The sequence below is a fragment of the Eumetopias jubatus genome, unplaced genomic scaffold (assembly GCF_037043125.1).
Source record: "Eumetopias jubatus isolate StellerSeaLion01/CBP00866 unplaced genomic scaffold, mEumJub1_p1.0 scaffold_11, whole genome shotgun sequence".
Taxonomy (NCBI): domain Eukaryota; kingdom Metazoa; phylum Chordata; class Mammalia; order Carnivora; family Otariidae; genus Eumetopias; species Eumetopias jubatus.
Window position 1 is genome coordinate 17,615,194 of NW_028274817.1, and position 16,756 is coordinate 17,631,949.

The window sequence follows — 16,756 nt, forward strand, 5'->3', positions numbered from 1 at the left end:
AGGACTTTGGGATCATGACTTGAGCCGAAGGCAGACACTTAACTGACTGAGCCACTCAGGTGCCCCGTAAGTGTGTGTATGTGTACACACACACACACACACACACACACACACACACACACACACAGCTTGCATCATGTTCTTACTTTCTTTGTCCTTATATCAGAAAAATTCCTTTTAATATACCTTTCTCTAGCCTTTCCCACATTCTAGCACTTTCTTCCCTGCTCCTACCCAGTAACATGAATGTAAAAAAGCGATTTAATAATAATAATATATTGAAGCCCAGTCACCTATATGTTAATCCTATAGATCCTCAGAGCTATAGTAAGTTCATCCTTGACCTTTTCTCTAGGACAAACTCAAATTCCTTTAGGCTTACATGCTCTTTCTCATCTCAATTTCTGGAAGTCTTTGTGAAATTTGTTCTCCCCAGAGAACTATAGGGTTCAAATCTGTATTTGATTTCCTAATAAAACCTAACTAGGGTGACCACACAACATATTGTCCAACCTAGGGCATTTCTGAGTGAAAGAGGACTCTACCAATACTTTTGTCAGGACAGGGGGACAGATATGCATGGTAGCTATAATCAGTGCTTAAATCTGAAGAACACCTTCTAGTTTCCAATGGAGACGTTGGTGTTAAAGTTCCAATAACAAATTAAAGAGCAGAGGAGACAAAATTTGAAACAATTAAAGTTCTGCCCCATACCCCCACCTTGAGAAAACAAACACTGAGGACCATGAAATTTAAATATTTATTTTTCAATCCCCCACAACATTGGAGTATGCTTCGCCTAGAAACAGTTTACAGGACTAATAACTCTAATGAATAAGCAATATAATTCCTATCCATGATGCAGCTGTGTTGTAAAGTTTCAAATAATCCATTTATAAATTCGTTGCTTTTGCTTTTACAAAAATATTCATTCAACCCATGATATGAGTTGCAAAATTATTTCTAGACCTCTACAAATTATAAACTGTAATTGCATTTCAGTCACATAGCAGGTGAAAATTTCAACTGAACCATTACTTCAAAATACAAGCATTAAAAGTAATTGTTACAGTATAGGCACCAATGAAAAGAACTTTCTTGGCATATGACATGACCACGACTTATTCAAGTGTCTGTATTATTACAGAAAGAGAAGAGGTAATGGCCACTTTGACTAAAAACTGTATTCTTTACTTGAAGAACACCTTTCTTCTAATATTTGGCAATTATTCCGATTTTTAGAAATGACTTCTGTGCAAAAACCAAACTGTGCAGATCCAAACAACAAAACGTTAACTACCAAAACTAATTAATATCAATAATTCTACAACTACTGAAATATAGCCCCAGTTTGGAACTTAGGCAGGCATAATATATATATTGGGCTTAAAAGAAAAAAGGTATTACCCATGTAACAGTACCATAAATATAACTGAAAATAACTGTACAGTCTAACTTAACTTTTGTACGGACACAGGTCATCCTGTACTCTGGTTATTTTCATATGAACTAGAAAATGCTTATTTAAATACCCTTTCAAAAATGAACAAATGATGCTTATGTACTGGATAATTATGGAGAACAAAAATGTATAAATAGTTTATAGGACATTTCACTACCATGACAAAAATATGCTGGTGTAAGTTATATTCATACCTGTAGATCAGGTACTTAATCACATGATTATCAGCTTTTACTTAAGCTCCCCAAATCCAAGCAATATAATATGCTATATGAGTTGAAGATTTTAAAAATGAAGACTGATAAATTCCTCCAGTATTGCCAAAGACCCATCCTTGGCTAATTAGTATTGCTTTAATTTTCCAACCATGTTAAATAAGGGTTAACTGCCTCTTCTGCAAGAGAAGGTCAATACTGCACACCAAGAGGTACCTCTGTTGCTACATGTTGCCTATAAATGCTTCAAACACAGGGCTCTCAAATGGGATCGTCATTGAGCTGCCTGGAAAATCATCCCAACTTGGTAGAGGGAGTCAATACTTTTCAGGTTTCATTTCCAAGAGCTTATTAAAAACTTCCGTTTTAAGAAGAAATGACTTGTTTCCACCTCCCCACCAATAGTCACTTTTAGAATATGCTTGTGTTTTTTTTCTTTTAAGTGTTTTGAGGCTTGATGATTTACAAACATTGAATATTTAGGATGACTTTGAAAGACCTGTACGTTTCATGAGTGTACAGTTAACTAAGGATCAAAACATGAAAGGTATTCATCCCAGTAACTTAAATAATAATGATACCTAAAAGCAAAACTGTATCTCAACATTTAGTAGAATACAGATGAAACTATAGTATTAAAAGTTATTCCTTACAAAATAATCTCTTTAAAATATAAAATGATAAACACCATCACAAAATAGTTGAAGAGCTTCTTCCAAATCTTCAATGTTGCAAAGATCCAAAAGGCACATGGAGCTCATGAGTTAAGCATTGTTAAGCTTGGAGTAGCTTTGGTGGGTTTCTCTGGGTCCATATGAAATAGAAGCCGATAATAAGTTCCTTAGGGGGATTCATCTGCTGAACACCTATAAAATGAAGAAAAATTTAAACCTATATACAACTACACATGTTTATATTTCTCATCTGTATGAACTCTGCAATAAAGGTACTGATTCAGCAAACTAAATTCTTTTACTGAATATCATCAGGTAGACGTTAACATATAAAGAAGTTCAAAAATCTCTTCTGTAGGGGTGCCTGGGTGGCTCAGTTGGTTTAAGCGTCTGACTCTTGATCTCAGCTCAGGTCTTGATCTCAGGGTTGTGAGTTCAGGCTCCATGTGGGGCCCACTTAAAAACAAAATCCCTTCCGGGGTGCCTGGGTGGCTCAGTCGTTAAGCGTCTGCCTTCGGCTCAGGTCATGATCTCGGGGTCCTGGGATCGAGCCCCGCATCGGGCTCCCTGCTCCACGGGAAGCCTGCTTCTCCCTCTCCCACTCCCCCTGCTTGTGTTCCCTCTCTCGCTGTGTCTCTCTCTCTCTCAAATAAATAAAATCTTTAAAAAAAAAAAACAAACCAAACCAAACAAAAAAACCAAAATCCCATCCATATCTGATTTGACAACCTCCAGTTGACTTGCTTGCAAATTGGAAAAGAGCGGGAAGTTGTCCATGAAAATCTAAGGGATTTTGAAGAGGGGTTAGTTTAGTGTATGAGGACAAATAGGCTTCATCAGATAGAAGATCTATCAGAGCGTGTGATTTCACAGGCCGTATAGTTTGTTCCAACTGGATCCCAGTGGCATCACAAAGATAAACAAGTAGAAAGATGCACCGAGAAGCGATATATCACGGGATTGAGACTAGAATTAGTATTGCTTTATTCTGTTGGAGCTAAGAAGGTGTGTGCATGCATACAAAAGTCTGGTTTAAAAAGAGAACGTAAAAATTAAATGTATGAACTTTATTGAATAGGAACAAAGTTAAACCAACAATTTGAGACAGTGTGGAAACTGAAGTCAATCATAAGGACCTTCTGTAGTCTATACTGACTTCCTCTACCTACAATCCTTCCCTTAACTTTACTTACGGGGGCTAAACGTAAGAACTTCAGCACTGGAAGCTATGTGAATAGTAGTGTGATGAGGGTAGTGGCAAGAATGAAAACATTCCTAAGTGGTATCTACAAGGGCCCAAATAAAAATATGCTCTGTGACCTTTCGTCTATACCCCTACTAGCAGGCGAAGGAGAAAAAACCAAAACAGGCCATTTCTTTCAGGGGGAAAAGTACCTTGTAATGCCCAAAGATAATTCCAAAAGCTCGTGTTTAAGATGGGCGACAAACAAAACAGTTTTAAGCATACAACTATTAAGAAGTGACTTAATAATTAGGAATAGTTGAAATGACTGAATCAAGGTAATCATATCGTATCATAAACATCCCACAGAAAATGTCAAAATAATTTCTTAAATGACATTTCAAGCTTACTTTTGAAATTTTTCAATTAATTTCTTCACCATTTTATCTGTGATGCCAGGACAGGCGGCTTCAGCCACAGCAATACTTTTCTCAAGTTCTTCAATTGCCTGATTCCTGCTAGCATTATTCTCATCCTGCTGTTTAAGCTGAGAAAGATCAATAGCAATAACATTTAAAATTACCAGACTTCTTAACATAGATATCCAAAGCTAATGAATCCGTACTTACTTCAGCAAATGCAGGTGTGATTATCATAGACAAACAGCTCAGGGTTTGCACAAGATCTTGCTCCTTGGAACAAATAATATAGATTATGCCCATGAAATGAACATAATAAGTCATGGTGTTCTTATTCTGTAACAAGCGAGCACTAATTTGAAACCTCCCTCCCAAAAGGCCCAATATAAGGCACGTCTCCATGCTTCCTTCCCACCCATCCATCATCCGGAAGGCCTCTGACCTCTAGGATTACATCAGATATCCATGATTCCACTGGGTGTATGCATGTCTAGGTAAATTGCATTTAAAAAACATACCGATGGCCACTTAAACGACTTCCATGACCTTTACTTAATTAGCTCAAAACTAATGGCAAATGAAGCATACTATGGACACAGTGAGATAGGCGGGCATTTAGGGGTATTAAATTCTAATAATTTTTGGCCATCATAATCTCACTCCATTAGTCCAAAAGAATCTATCGAGAGGAAGTGATCAATGCCATGTACATACAGCCCCATTCTGTAGCTTCTTTGGATCAGGCTTCTTCCGCACGGTGGTAAAGCTCCATTCGGGATGAGTATTATTTTCTCTGCTGGTGGGTTCCCTAAAGAGATGGCCCAAAATACTAATATAAGTTCCTAAATAATTCAGCTTGGTGAAAATATCAAATCATTGATTCCAAATCAATGCAGCCAGACTCTGAAGAGTTGTTCCGATATATAAAAAATCAGAGTATAAAAAAAGCATTTGGGGGGCGCCTGGGTGGTTCAGTTGGTTAAGCGACTGCCTTTGGCTCAGGTCATGATCTCGGGGTCCTGGGATCGAGCCCCGCATCGGGCTCCCTGCTCCACGGGAAGCCTGCTTCTCCCTCTCCCACTCCCACTCCCCTGCTTGTGTTCCCTCTCTCGCTGTCTCTCTGTCAAATAAATAAATAAATAATCTAAAAAAAAAAAAAGCATTTGGGGGCGCCTGGGTGGCTCAGTCATTAAGTGTCTGCCTTCTGCTCAGGTCATGATCTTGCGGTCCTGGGATCGAGCCCCGCATCGGGCTCCCTGCTTCGAGGGAAGCCTGCTTCTCCCTCTCCCACTCCCCTTGCTTGTGTTCCCTCTCTTGCTGTCTCTCTCTGTCAAATAAATAAATAAAATCTTAAAAAAAAAAAAGCATTTGATCTTGGTTTTGGGTGGATACTACAATGTACTGGAGAAGAGCAGTGGTCTTCAATTCCTAAGTGTGCATCAGAATCACAGGTGGAGACCTCTTACCACGTAGATAAAGGCCTGCCCCCACCCCTCCCCACTGACTGGATCAGGATCTCCTGGGGCGTGGCTTTTGGTTCTTTTTTAAAGTTCCATGGGCTACTTTCATGGGCAGCCATGGCCAACAAACCATTACAACAGGGCACAAAAATCGTCCTGGTATTTTTTTTTTTTAAAGTAGGGCAATTTCTCATAAATGCAGGACTCTGAGAGTATTATCAAAAGAAATTTTGTGTTGCCGTTGTGCCGATTCAGCCAGTGGAAGAGTAAATTCTGGTGTAACCTACAGACTTCCCTGGTCTCCATTAAGTTATGGACTTAGAATCTCAGATGTCAATGTCAATGCTGTGGTTAGAAAACCGGTGGAACTTTTTTAGGGAGGTAGAAATCATATATAGATGAATATTTAAATATATCAGTGTGATCACAGTTTAGTATGTGGCCAAGGGGTGGGAAAGGCCTGGAGGTCAGTTCTCCAGAAGGATTTTGCAGGTTCCCCCAAAGTATGAGAAGACACAGCCCCTTATCACTTTGGGCAAACTAATATAACACTTTTTAATTGAATCTTGTTCCAAAATTTTGTAATATACTCAAGTATCCACTAGGGGTTAGACCGAGACCATTTAAAAATAGAGCAATTCACTTCTAAGAAAAAACCTGTTTCCAAATTCATTGTACTCCACAGACTGTGATTTTAAAAGATTTCCACAGTTTCTACCGTAAAACTTTAAAATAAGGTTTATATTTTATGCTAGAGAAAGCATAGTGGATACTAGTTAAAAGATAGGCAATATTAGAATGGGCTACCTACATAAAAATTGAATGATTTGGGCGCCTGGGTGGCTCAGTTGGTTAAGCGACTGCCTTCGGCTCAGGTCATGATCCTGGAGTCCCGGGATCGAGTCCCACATTGGGCTCCCTGCTCAGCGGGGAGTCTGCTTCTCCCTCTGACCCTCTTCCCTCTTGTGCTCTCTATCTCTCATTCTCTCTCTCTCAAATAAATAAATAAAATCTTTAAAAAAAAATTGAATGATTTGTACATACGAATCAGAGCCCTCAGAATCAGATTCATCATCACTGTGCCCTTCTGCCTTCCATCTCTTAAAGCGATCTATCAGTTCGGTCAGATAAGAAGTCTTCTTTGAATTTTTTACAATGAATTTGTGTTTCAGAAGTTCTTTAGCTGTAGGACGCTAGGGAAAGAGGAAGGACACAAGAATACTTCCAGGTTCTTTATGATTGCAAGGGGTAGTAAAAAATTATTTCAATGATTAAGCAGAAAAGGTACATCTGAAAAGTAGGTCTATAAACATGAGGACAACTAAAATGCTGTAGGGCAATAAACAGCTAATTCTACTTTTTGAAGTGGCTCAAGGCAACCAAATTGAATTTACTACCTTTGTACCAATTTGTTCAAGCCCAGGGGGCGAAAAGGTGGCCTACCTACCAGCAAACTGGCAGGCAGGGACCTCTCAAAAGCAAAGAAACACAGAATAGGATTTTGAAAATAAGTTAACATTTAAAAGCATTTCAACAACAACAACAAAATAAAATAAAAACATTTCAACATAGTGCTTTCAAATACTCTTATTATATTTACTGTAAGTTGGACAAATGGATGACAACTAGCAAGGCTGTAACTTTATCATCTGCACACATCTTTTGATCCCCAGATTAATCCTTTCTCCATCACACATTAATTCATAGTGCATCTAAATGCAAATACCGGGTGCTGTGGGGGATATTTCTCCCCTAGGGTTTTGTTAATATCAGAATATTCATTCTCAACTTAAAAACAGTTACATCAAAAATTAGTTCTTGTAAATTTCTAGCTTCTAGAAGTCACCAGGCAGCTTTATTTTAGAAACAGTAAAGCAACTGTGATCAAATCTGCCAGGTAAATGAGTGGAGTTCATTAGACTTCAGTAAAAGCATACAACTTCATATGCTGGAATTTCTCAACATTAAATTTTCAAAGAAGTGAAACGCACACATCACTTTCCATGAAAAATGAAAACACAGTTGAATAAAAATCACTGTGGATAGTTACACGTGTACTTTAATAATGACTTCCTATAACAGGAACTTCATTTCTCAAACTTCTTTCCCTCTGAAATAAGAAATGATCAACAGAATAAGGAAGGAACTAGGGACCATGAGAAAGAGAAAAAGATACGGAGGAAGGAGAAAAGTAAGGATCTTGTTAAGGACTGAACAGCATTAGCAAGAGAGAAGGAAGATCCAGGTTCCTAGAAGGATCTTAGACAATTTTCACATGCACTGTATTCCTCACTGTAGAAAAACCACATTTGCTTATATAGATTTAATAATCAAAAACAAATAGTAGTAATAGCAATATGTACTCACAAATGACGGATCTTTGTTCAGGCAAGCATCAATAAACTCCTTAAAGGACTTAGTAAAGTCTCCAACAAGAGTTGGAGGATTGTTTTTTGGAATAAGAAACAGAACTCTCATCGGATGCATATCAGAGTTAGGTGGCTCTCCTTTGGCTAGCTCAATAGCAGTGATTCCCAATGACCAAATGTCAGCCTGGCGTAAGAGAGAGAAAAAAGTGTTAGCTCAAAATTCCATTCCAACAGACTGCCATGAAACAGCCTGTGCGTCACATGATATTAAAGTGTCTCAAGAGGGGCACCTGGCTGGCTCAGTCAGAAGAGCGTGTGACTCTTGATCGTGGGCTCGTGAGTTTGAGCCCCATGTTGGGGGCAGAGAGGAAATTTAAAAAAAATAAAATGTCTCAAAAAATGTAATGTAAATGTAATAAATTTTTACTAATTAAATTCATTTATTTAAAAAAAATATCAAATTCCTTAACGTTTTGCCAGGCACCACATTCTGGGCACTGAGGATTGAGGTGGTGAATAAAGCAGACAAAAATCCCTGCTGCCAAGGGGCTTGTGTTCCAACAGAAGGGACAGATAAGTAAATAAATATGATGTCAGGCGGTGCTAGGTTCTGTGAAGAAAAGAATAAAATCAGGATAAGGGAATCATGAATGATGGGGTCAGGGGGCTGCAAATTTTACACAGGATGGCTAGGGAAGACTACTCTGTGAGGTAATGGGTTGTTTTTTTTTTTTAAGATTTATTTATTTATTTTAGAGGGGAGGAACAGAGGGAGAGGGAGAGTATCTCAAGCAGACTCCACGCTGAGTGCCGAGCCCAACATGGGGCTGATCCTACAACCCCAAGATCATGACCTGAGTGGAAACTAAGAGTTGGACGTCCAACTGACTGCACCACCCAGGTGCCCCCACCGTGAAGTAATGCTTAAGCAGAGACCTGATTGGAAGGAAGGTTATTCCAGATAGAGGGAAGGGTGAGTGCAAAGATCCTGAGGCCAGAGTGGTACTTGATATGTTTGAGGAACAGCAGTGAGGCCCCTGTGGTCGAAGGAGACAGAATATAGAGGAGAATAAAAGGAGAGGAGGCTGGGGAGGCAGACAAGGGCCAGATCATAGACAGCTATGTATGTGATAGTAAGGACCTTGGATTTTATTCTAAGTGGGATGGAAGGCTATTGAAGGGAAGAGGCTCAAAATATTATCAGCATCCTGGGAACTTATGATTTAGCAGGAACACCTGACATAACACTAGCTTTCAAAATCCTTTTAAAAGAAGGAAAATTTGGGCAGTTTCTTTACATCGAATAGCATGCTATATAAAACCTATTATTAAAAACAAAACAGCTTTGTACAGGTAACACTTTACTTTTGAGTCATAAGCTGACTGTTGAATAACTTCAGGAGCCATCCAAAATGGTGTTCCCACAAAGGTATTTCTTTTGATTTGTGTATCTGTCAGCTGGCCAGCAACTCCAAAGTCAGCCAGTTTAACATCTCCTTGTTCCGACAGTAAGACGTTGGCAGCTGTGGGGAAAAAAGAAACGAAAACCCCTCAGCTTCCTCAGAATGCAGCTATGTTTCCCAGGTTCATATAAGATTTCTGTATACCTTTTATGTCTCGGTGAATTTTCTTTTCTGAATGCAGATAGTCCAGACCTTTCAAAATTTCCTTCAGCATGGTAGCAATCTGGAACTCATCAAATGGACCAGCTCGAAGCTGAGGGGGGAAAACACACACACTTTTACACACGTCCGAACAATCTAGTTCAAACTTGATATTATCTTTGAAACAAGGGAATCACTTAAATATACGAAGCAATTCTGCTTATTGAGCCAATATTGAAACAATGGGGAAAACAACTTAAAAGATGAGGGAAGAGAGTAAACAAGTTAAGTCAAAAGGCTGAAAGGGTTTTTAAATGATTAGATTTAATCTCGAAAGATAATAGAAGCATTGTGACCTCTGTACCAGCTCCACGTCCCGAGGTTCCTAAATATTTACATCCAAGATTTAAGAAATATGCTTAAACAAGACAGAATTAGCTTTCTTTTCTTTTTGGCTAGGAAAAAAAGAAATCAGCTACTTAAATTTTGGCGTTGTCTATTTAAATGATTTAACTATTTACACTAAACTGATTTTGAGATCAGTCAGCCCACAGCATGGTTCGGTTCTTGGCATTCGTTGGATCTCAGTCACTTTGGAAAGCAGAGAGCCTTTTTGAGACCGAAATTTATTTATTTATTTATTTATTTAAATATTTTATTTATTTATTTGAGAGAGAGAGAACGAGAGACAGAGAGCACGAGCGGGAAGAGGGTCAGAGGGAGAAGCCGACTCCCCGCCGAGCAGGGAGCCCGATGTGGGACTCGATCCCGGGACTCCAGGATCATGACCCGAGCCGAAGGCAGTCGCTTAACCAACTGAGCCACCCAGGCGCCCCGAGACCGAAATTTAAAATTTAGCCAGGAATACGATAATTAATCTCTTCAGACTTTCATTGTAAAAAAAAAAAAAAAAAAAATCAAATCTTGAAGGGATACGGTTTTTCAAATAAATGTAACACATTTCCCTTTCTCTCCCCATCCCTGTACCAAAGCCAATAGTTCCAACTGGAATACAAGGAAAGCAATGATTAGGTTTCAGGAGAACTTGTAATGGAATATCTGAAAATCTCTCTTTAAAATAAATGGTTATTTTAAAATTCTGGTACCTCATAAAGCACAAACAGTGGATTGTACAATATTATTACAGGAAAGGGTGGGAATCTAAAGTCAGAGCTGAGGTAGAGCTCTGTTTGCTGGAAGGAGGGAAGAGGTGGTGAAAATCAAACATGGCCCACTCTGCCTCACACTGGGAGGGATTCACAGCTCTTTGGCACCTTGTGTATTTCATCTTTCATGAATGCCGTATTTATTCTGAATAAAGGGCACTTTCATGTTGAAATTTAACAGCTTAAAATAGACCCTGTACTTCAGTCTCACCATTGACTATTAACTGTGGCCTGGATATAGAGCATACTCCGGGGATGTCCGTAGTTCAATAGGTGCCTTTCCTAGGTAACATTATCTATTTACTTATAAATCTATCAACTTCCACCCCAAAAGTTTCTAAACAGGAGTGATTAAAGTTGTTCTCAAAGGTGAAAATGGCATTTTATTGATTGCTGGCAATGAAATTCTGAGGGACTACCAAAATAACTGAGAGACAAAGGTCATACTAAGGATTTGTAGTTGGTATCACTGATCATAACATGTTGACGGGGCAGAGGAGGTATACCCTCAGTTACTTAAGAAATCGGGCAAGGTCTGTAAGGGATACTACTTGTCATTCTGAAGGACTTCCAAAAGTGGCCTGGATAAGCCAACATATTATGTAATACAGAATTTTTAAAAAGTATATTTCTGTAAAAACACACAAAAAACACAAAAAAAGGGGTCCTACAGACCCACTAGCTTATTGGGTATATTTAGGTCCAGTTTAAAATTCAGGAAAAGTACAATCTCAATGAACGGGGTACTGGGGGAGGATGAGACGGGGAGGCTCCATGGCAGGGAAATGGGAGTGGGGTGCTAGAGCCGGGTTTTTCCTGGTTCATTATCAGACAGAAAACTATTTCAAGGCTTGTGGTTAAAATGTTTCCTTGGCCATGTTGACAAGAATGAGAAAATGAGAAAAAAAGGGAGTTGGAAAGAGAACGAAGGTAAAGTTGATGGAACAGAGACTGTTTTTTTATTTGCTGTACAACCTCGGGAGAGAGAATGCTGAAATCTTGGTCCACTGGCCTTGGAGTGCATAATTGAACTCCTCAATGACTGAGGACTGTGCCAGTGTCTCTAATAGCTAATACCTCTGCCTCCGGGGCCGCATACTGGCCTTGGGTAATTTGCCTCTATTGTCCACTGAGAGCATGCAAGAGAGGGACATCTGCTCTTTCACAGACTGTATACTTGTGGGCCTGGGGCTCTCCCCCACTCCTTTGACTTTCAGCCGGTCCTAATGCAGCACATTGCGTTATGCCTTCTCTTATGGTTAGCATATTGTTTCCAACTTTTTTCTTTGGTGCCCCTATTTTATTCTATTAGCCCTACTGTATGAGTTTTTGTTGTAAGCCACCGCAATTCTTCCTGGAAAGAAGTCAGGGATGATCAATTCCATAAAATAACCTAAATATGCACAAAGTCTGTTCATACACAACTAAGTGTTTTTCAAGAATGGGAGAGAATCTTGAGGTATATATGCTCTAAAATGTTGATGTCAGTTACAAGTCATAATCACACTCCTTTAGTTGGGCACCAGTTTAAAGTGAGAAAGACTCTCTGCCCAGCACCCTTCTTGTTTTCTCTTGTCCCTAATAGCAGTGCCCTCCCTCCAACCTAATCCTTTCTTAGATTCCCCAAATGCTAGCATTCCTTTGTATGGCACATTTTCTCATCATTGGCCCTCCTTACAAAGGCCAGTTACATGAACTTTACCATTCAATCACAGTGTTCTTGAATTTGTGAGCTAGAGAAACAAACCTCGAGCAATTATTAATCGATTTTCTTCATTCAATATTTGAGGAAATCAAGGCACAGAGGTTCAATGGCTTGTCCAGTATTGGCCAGTGAGTCAATGGCAGAACCAGGACTAGGACCTAGGTCTCTTGATTTTTGATGGAACAGGGAAGGGATATGGTGAGCACCTTGGGGGACCAGATAAGGGAACTGTGATCACTTTGGAAAGGGCTCTTAATATTTAAAAAGTAGAAGAAGGAGGATTGTGGCACAACTGGCAGGCTTCTCGTAGAGCTAATGAAAACACTATTGTGGAATAAAACTATGTGACAAGACAAATGGAAATGGGGTCATTTAACTTCAAAAGAATGAGATCTGACTCCATAAGCATGAAGGATTATTATACAAAGAAACACCAGTTGTGTTCTATCACTAGAACGGAGACAGAAAGAAAAAAATGAACTCAAGCTTTAGGATATTAGACACAAGGAAGGATCACCTAACTCAGCAACTGATTAAAATGAGATGAATTCCTAGAAGGAGATGAGACTCTCCATCAAGTTTAATTACCATTTCTTTAGAATGCTTTAAATATGGTTCTGTTTAAAGGAAAGAAAATCTCTTACAGTCATTTCTGTTCATAGGATTATTTGAAACTTTGGAGTCATTGGCAGGGAGGATTAAACCCTTTTAGAAATATTTAATCACTCACGGTTGGGAAAACTCATCTCCACTTGAAAATAAGAGTTAAAAATATTATTTGATGATCTTAATCATCAAAACACTTTATTTTTAGAAACAGCATACTCTATAATTTCAAAAGCAGAAGCATCCTAAGAAAATATAAGTCATATAATACTGAAGACAGAAGGGAACTTAGAAATAACTTCTTTGTTTTATAGGATATCCAAGCCTAAGGAATTTATGTGTCTGGTTCACAGGCACAGATTTAGTTATGAAGATAGCTAGCCCCATAACCTCAAACTCCTATAGGCCAGCCCAGTGGCCATCCTACTACACAAAGTTGCCTCTAGTAATGAATGCATATTGAATTTTAAATACAATGTCATATTAATAAAGATTTAAAGGGGGGAAAACAGCAATAATAGAATCACACCAATGTGGGGAAAACAACCTGTGTTTCTCAAAGGGATTTTGTGTACCATCACTGCTTCATTGGGGGAAACTTCTCCTGCCCATTGCAGGATTTTAGTATCCTGATCTTTGCCCACTAAAATGGCCCTAGCAATTCCAAGTCATTATCACAACCAAAAATACCATCACATTTCCAAATGATCTATGGGGTGGGGGCAGAGAGAATTCTGTAGGGAACTGGGTCCGTAGGCCTATTTGGTGAGAACCCAAGGACCAGTTTCAGTGACAGTTACCTGAATCACATATTTTTAAAAATCCAAGAACGTTCTGTCTTTTCAGGGAAACGCTTGCAAAGTAAAACTCTAAACTTGATAGCAACTGTCACATACAGTCCTAATTTGCAGTGCTTTATTTCATTAAGCTATTTTGCATTTCATACACACTCTAAGAATGTCAGCAATATGCCCAATCCTGCAATCTAGCTCAAACTACCTAAGGGTAGTGGACCTGAATAAAGAGTTTAATTTGAACATATTAACTAGAGCAACCATTCAGCTTGCCCAAAAGCCACTGCTTACTCCCGTTGAAAGAAAAAAGTTACAGATGTGTACGTGTGTAATTATTTAAAAATACTTACAAGATCCAGTGCTGAACCACCACCCAGGTATTCCATTATTATCCATAATTTTGAACCCTGTAAAAGCCACGAAACAATTTAATAATTATAAACCTGAGCCAAATAACATACTAGCATAAAATGTTAAATCTGACATACTAATGTACTGGTTCTAAAATACAAGTCTAAAATTAGTTATTTGAAGCCCAGCATATGTTTTTCCATAGAACATTACAAATAAATAAAATAAAAATAAAATAATTTAAAAAAATAAATAAAAGTAAAGTTCTGAGTCTTTTTTTTCCCTCCCAACCTATTTAGCCTGTGATATAGCTAAATGAAGAATTATTTTTTTTTTTTACTGTTGAACTATTAGCAATTTTTATAAAACCCAGAAAAAAGAAACCATAGCCTTAAATTTTTATTTTGGAAGATTTTGAAAGGAAAAGATAGTTACATTAAAGAATGAGGAGGTATATGGAGACTTGTAGAAATTTTAAATGGAGCTTCTGGGTACTTCCCATGTGATTTTAGAGTTTGAGTACACTGGATGGTTTGCCTTATTAGAGTTTTTGGCTTTTGTTCTCATGTACAGTACCACTTTTATCAGCCATGATTAATGGGCATTTTTGGTACACATGTGGAGCCTAGAAAGGATATTGTCCCTCCTCGCCCCCATACCCCTACTGCCAAGGTTCATGGCTAAGAGAAAGGGAGTGTGTAGCTTGAAAAGCATAGGATTACTTGATTACTCCAGAATTAACTTCACTGTTAAGTTGTACAGGAAGAAATGGGGCAAGTACATGTATATAAATTTCAAATCAGGTGCATACACACATGAACATAAATTCCAAATCAGGTGCACGCACACACACACCATTCAGCAATGTCAGATAAAAATTGGAATAAACCATTAAATCTTTTCTTCTTTCAGCTGTAGCCTGAAATATGGGGGACACTTCTCTCCCCAAATCATTTCATGAGTGCTGTTCTCTGCATTGTTGTGGGACCACAGACTTGAGTATGAGTGGAACAGTTGATTTTACTGTCCTGGCAAGGAGCCAAGTTATGAATGGCTTGTGTTCTAAAAGTCCATTTTTAAGTAAGGTGTTTCAAATTTGGAAAGCAAGCATTTTTCCCATAAAAAATAACGTCAAGGTTTCTGGGGTAGTCCAATTGAACAGACAGTCGAACATGAAGGTCTCCACAGTGTAGCAGGAAAAAAGCCAGAGAAACAAACTATTTACACCCTCACAATGTTTCCAGGGGAAAAACCCACTCAGTGTTGTGCTTCAACTTGGGATGTCAGGGACATATTTCTTACCTTTACAGCCCCAGCTGTGGGATGAAGATTCTCCAGCTACTGCCAGGAGCCGTCAAACTCTAAACTCCCCGGGAAGTACTCAGGAGTTCCAAACAAAATGTCCACGTGTCCCCATGAGGCTGGGGCTTCAGCATGGCAAGAAAATGGACCCCAGGAACATGTTGATGGGTGCCACTATAGTATAGGGACTGGGAGGTGGGAGGTGGCCTAGTGTTAGGGACCACGGAGGAAGGGTTTGGTTAAATTAAGATGAAAGGATTCCTCCTTCCTTTCTGGATGCTGACACCATGTAGGATGCACGGGGTAGGGGGGAGGGAACAATGTACCTTCCCCCCAGTCTCAACAGCTACTCCCCTATCACAGCCTGAACTGAAGAAAGAGAAGAGCTGAGAGTCTTTGCCAGGGGCGGTGTCTAGGGTAGGAAAGAGAGGAAATACATCCCCGTTAACAGTGGGAGGGGAAAAAGTTCTGGGAGCACTTCAGGTAACTTGTTTTTATGTCTTGAAATCAGGCCCTCGAAACCTGGGACTTGTCAACCTGATGTGTCTTTATCCTTTTTTCAAGAGAAGAAAAAAACGTTTCTCACAACACCGCATATCCTGAGAATTTTTTCTTTTGCCACAAGTTTGTTTCTAATAAGTCCTATGTTCTACCTTATGAACTCAGAATGCTTCCCATGCACCTGATATTTAAAAGGCAAATGAAAAGATCTTATTAAACATGTGTATCTGTTTTCTAGTTCTGTGCGAAGGAAAGCATCTGTTTTCCAAGTTTGAAACAATGTGTGTCCTTTTTTGGGGGGATACCGACTCAAAACAGAAACTTACCAACTGTCTGTTCTCTGCTAAAGCATATTCACGGACAGCTTAAAATGTTATTAAAGCTGGGAGCAAGTAACTTCCAGATCTGAAAAAGGCGGCTTCCTCCTTGCAAGCAAGCCGTTGGGTGGGACCAGGACTCTTCGGAAACAGGGCAGGGAAGGAACCAGAGGTGCCGGACAGATTTTCTGCCTGCTTCCTTCTGATCGCCATTTCTGGAGACAAGCCTCCCTGGAAGGCCTTCACTGGAAGGTGTGGGGGCTGAAGCCAGGCTGGTGGGGCTCTTCCCTGCTCAAGGAAGCTTCACCCACAGAGGCTCTTCTCACGGGCTCGTTTCCACAGCAGGTCTCAGGGAAAACACCGATCGCAAACAGAACAAAACCGAAAAGCCTAGACTCTATGTTTGTGTTCTTTTGGAGGACTACAACTTCTACCTTTGATTTCTGTGAAAAGATGTTTGTGTTGGAGAATGCAAATAAGTATGTTTGGCTTGCTTTTAAATAATTTAAAAGGCTGAGATGGTATCTACATACCGGTTTAAAATTCCAAGAGCCAGGGACTGTAAACCATAACCGTACATCCGGCACATTGAAGCGGAGGAAGTCCCCGAAGGAAAAACTCCACTTCT

The 16,756-nt window shown here is 39.3% G+C and overlaps 1 protein-coding gene across 1 annotated transcript in view; it reads right to left on the reverse strand.

Annotated features, from left to right (window-relative positions):
* Positions 1-741: 741 nt before the first annotated feature.
* STK26 (serine/threonine kinase 26) overlaps positions 742-16,756 on the reverse strand; it is a 52,963-nt gene continuing 36,948 nt past the window's right edge. Inside the window, exons 4-12 of the mRNA XM_028092694.1 lie at positions 14,008-14,064; positions 9,390-9,498; positions 9,148-9,305; positions 7,781-7,966; positions 6,458-6,606; positions 4,668-4,761; positions 4,164-4,226; positions 3,945-4,081; positions 742-2,543 (exon numbers count right to left, since the gene is read on the reverse strand). Coding sequence (XP_027948495.1) covers positions 2,519-2,543; positions 3,945-4,081; positions 4,164-4,226; positions 4,668-4,761; positions 6,458-6,606; positions 7,781-7,966; positions 9,148-9,305; positions 9,390-9,498; positions 14,008-14,064 — 978 coding nt within the window. The 3' untranslated portion in view covers positions 742-2,518. The remainder of the gene's footprint in view (positions 2,544-3,944; positions 4,082-4,163; positions 4,227-4,667; positions 4,762-6,457; positions 6,607-7,780; positions 7,967-9,147; positions 9,306-9,389; positions 9,499-14,007; positions 14,065-16,756) is intronic.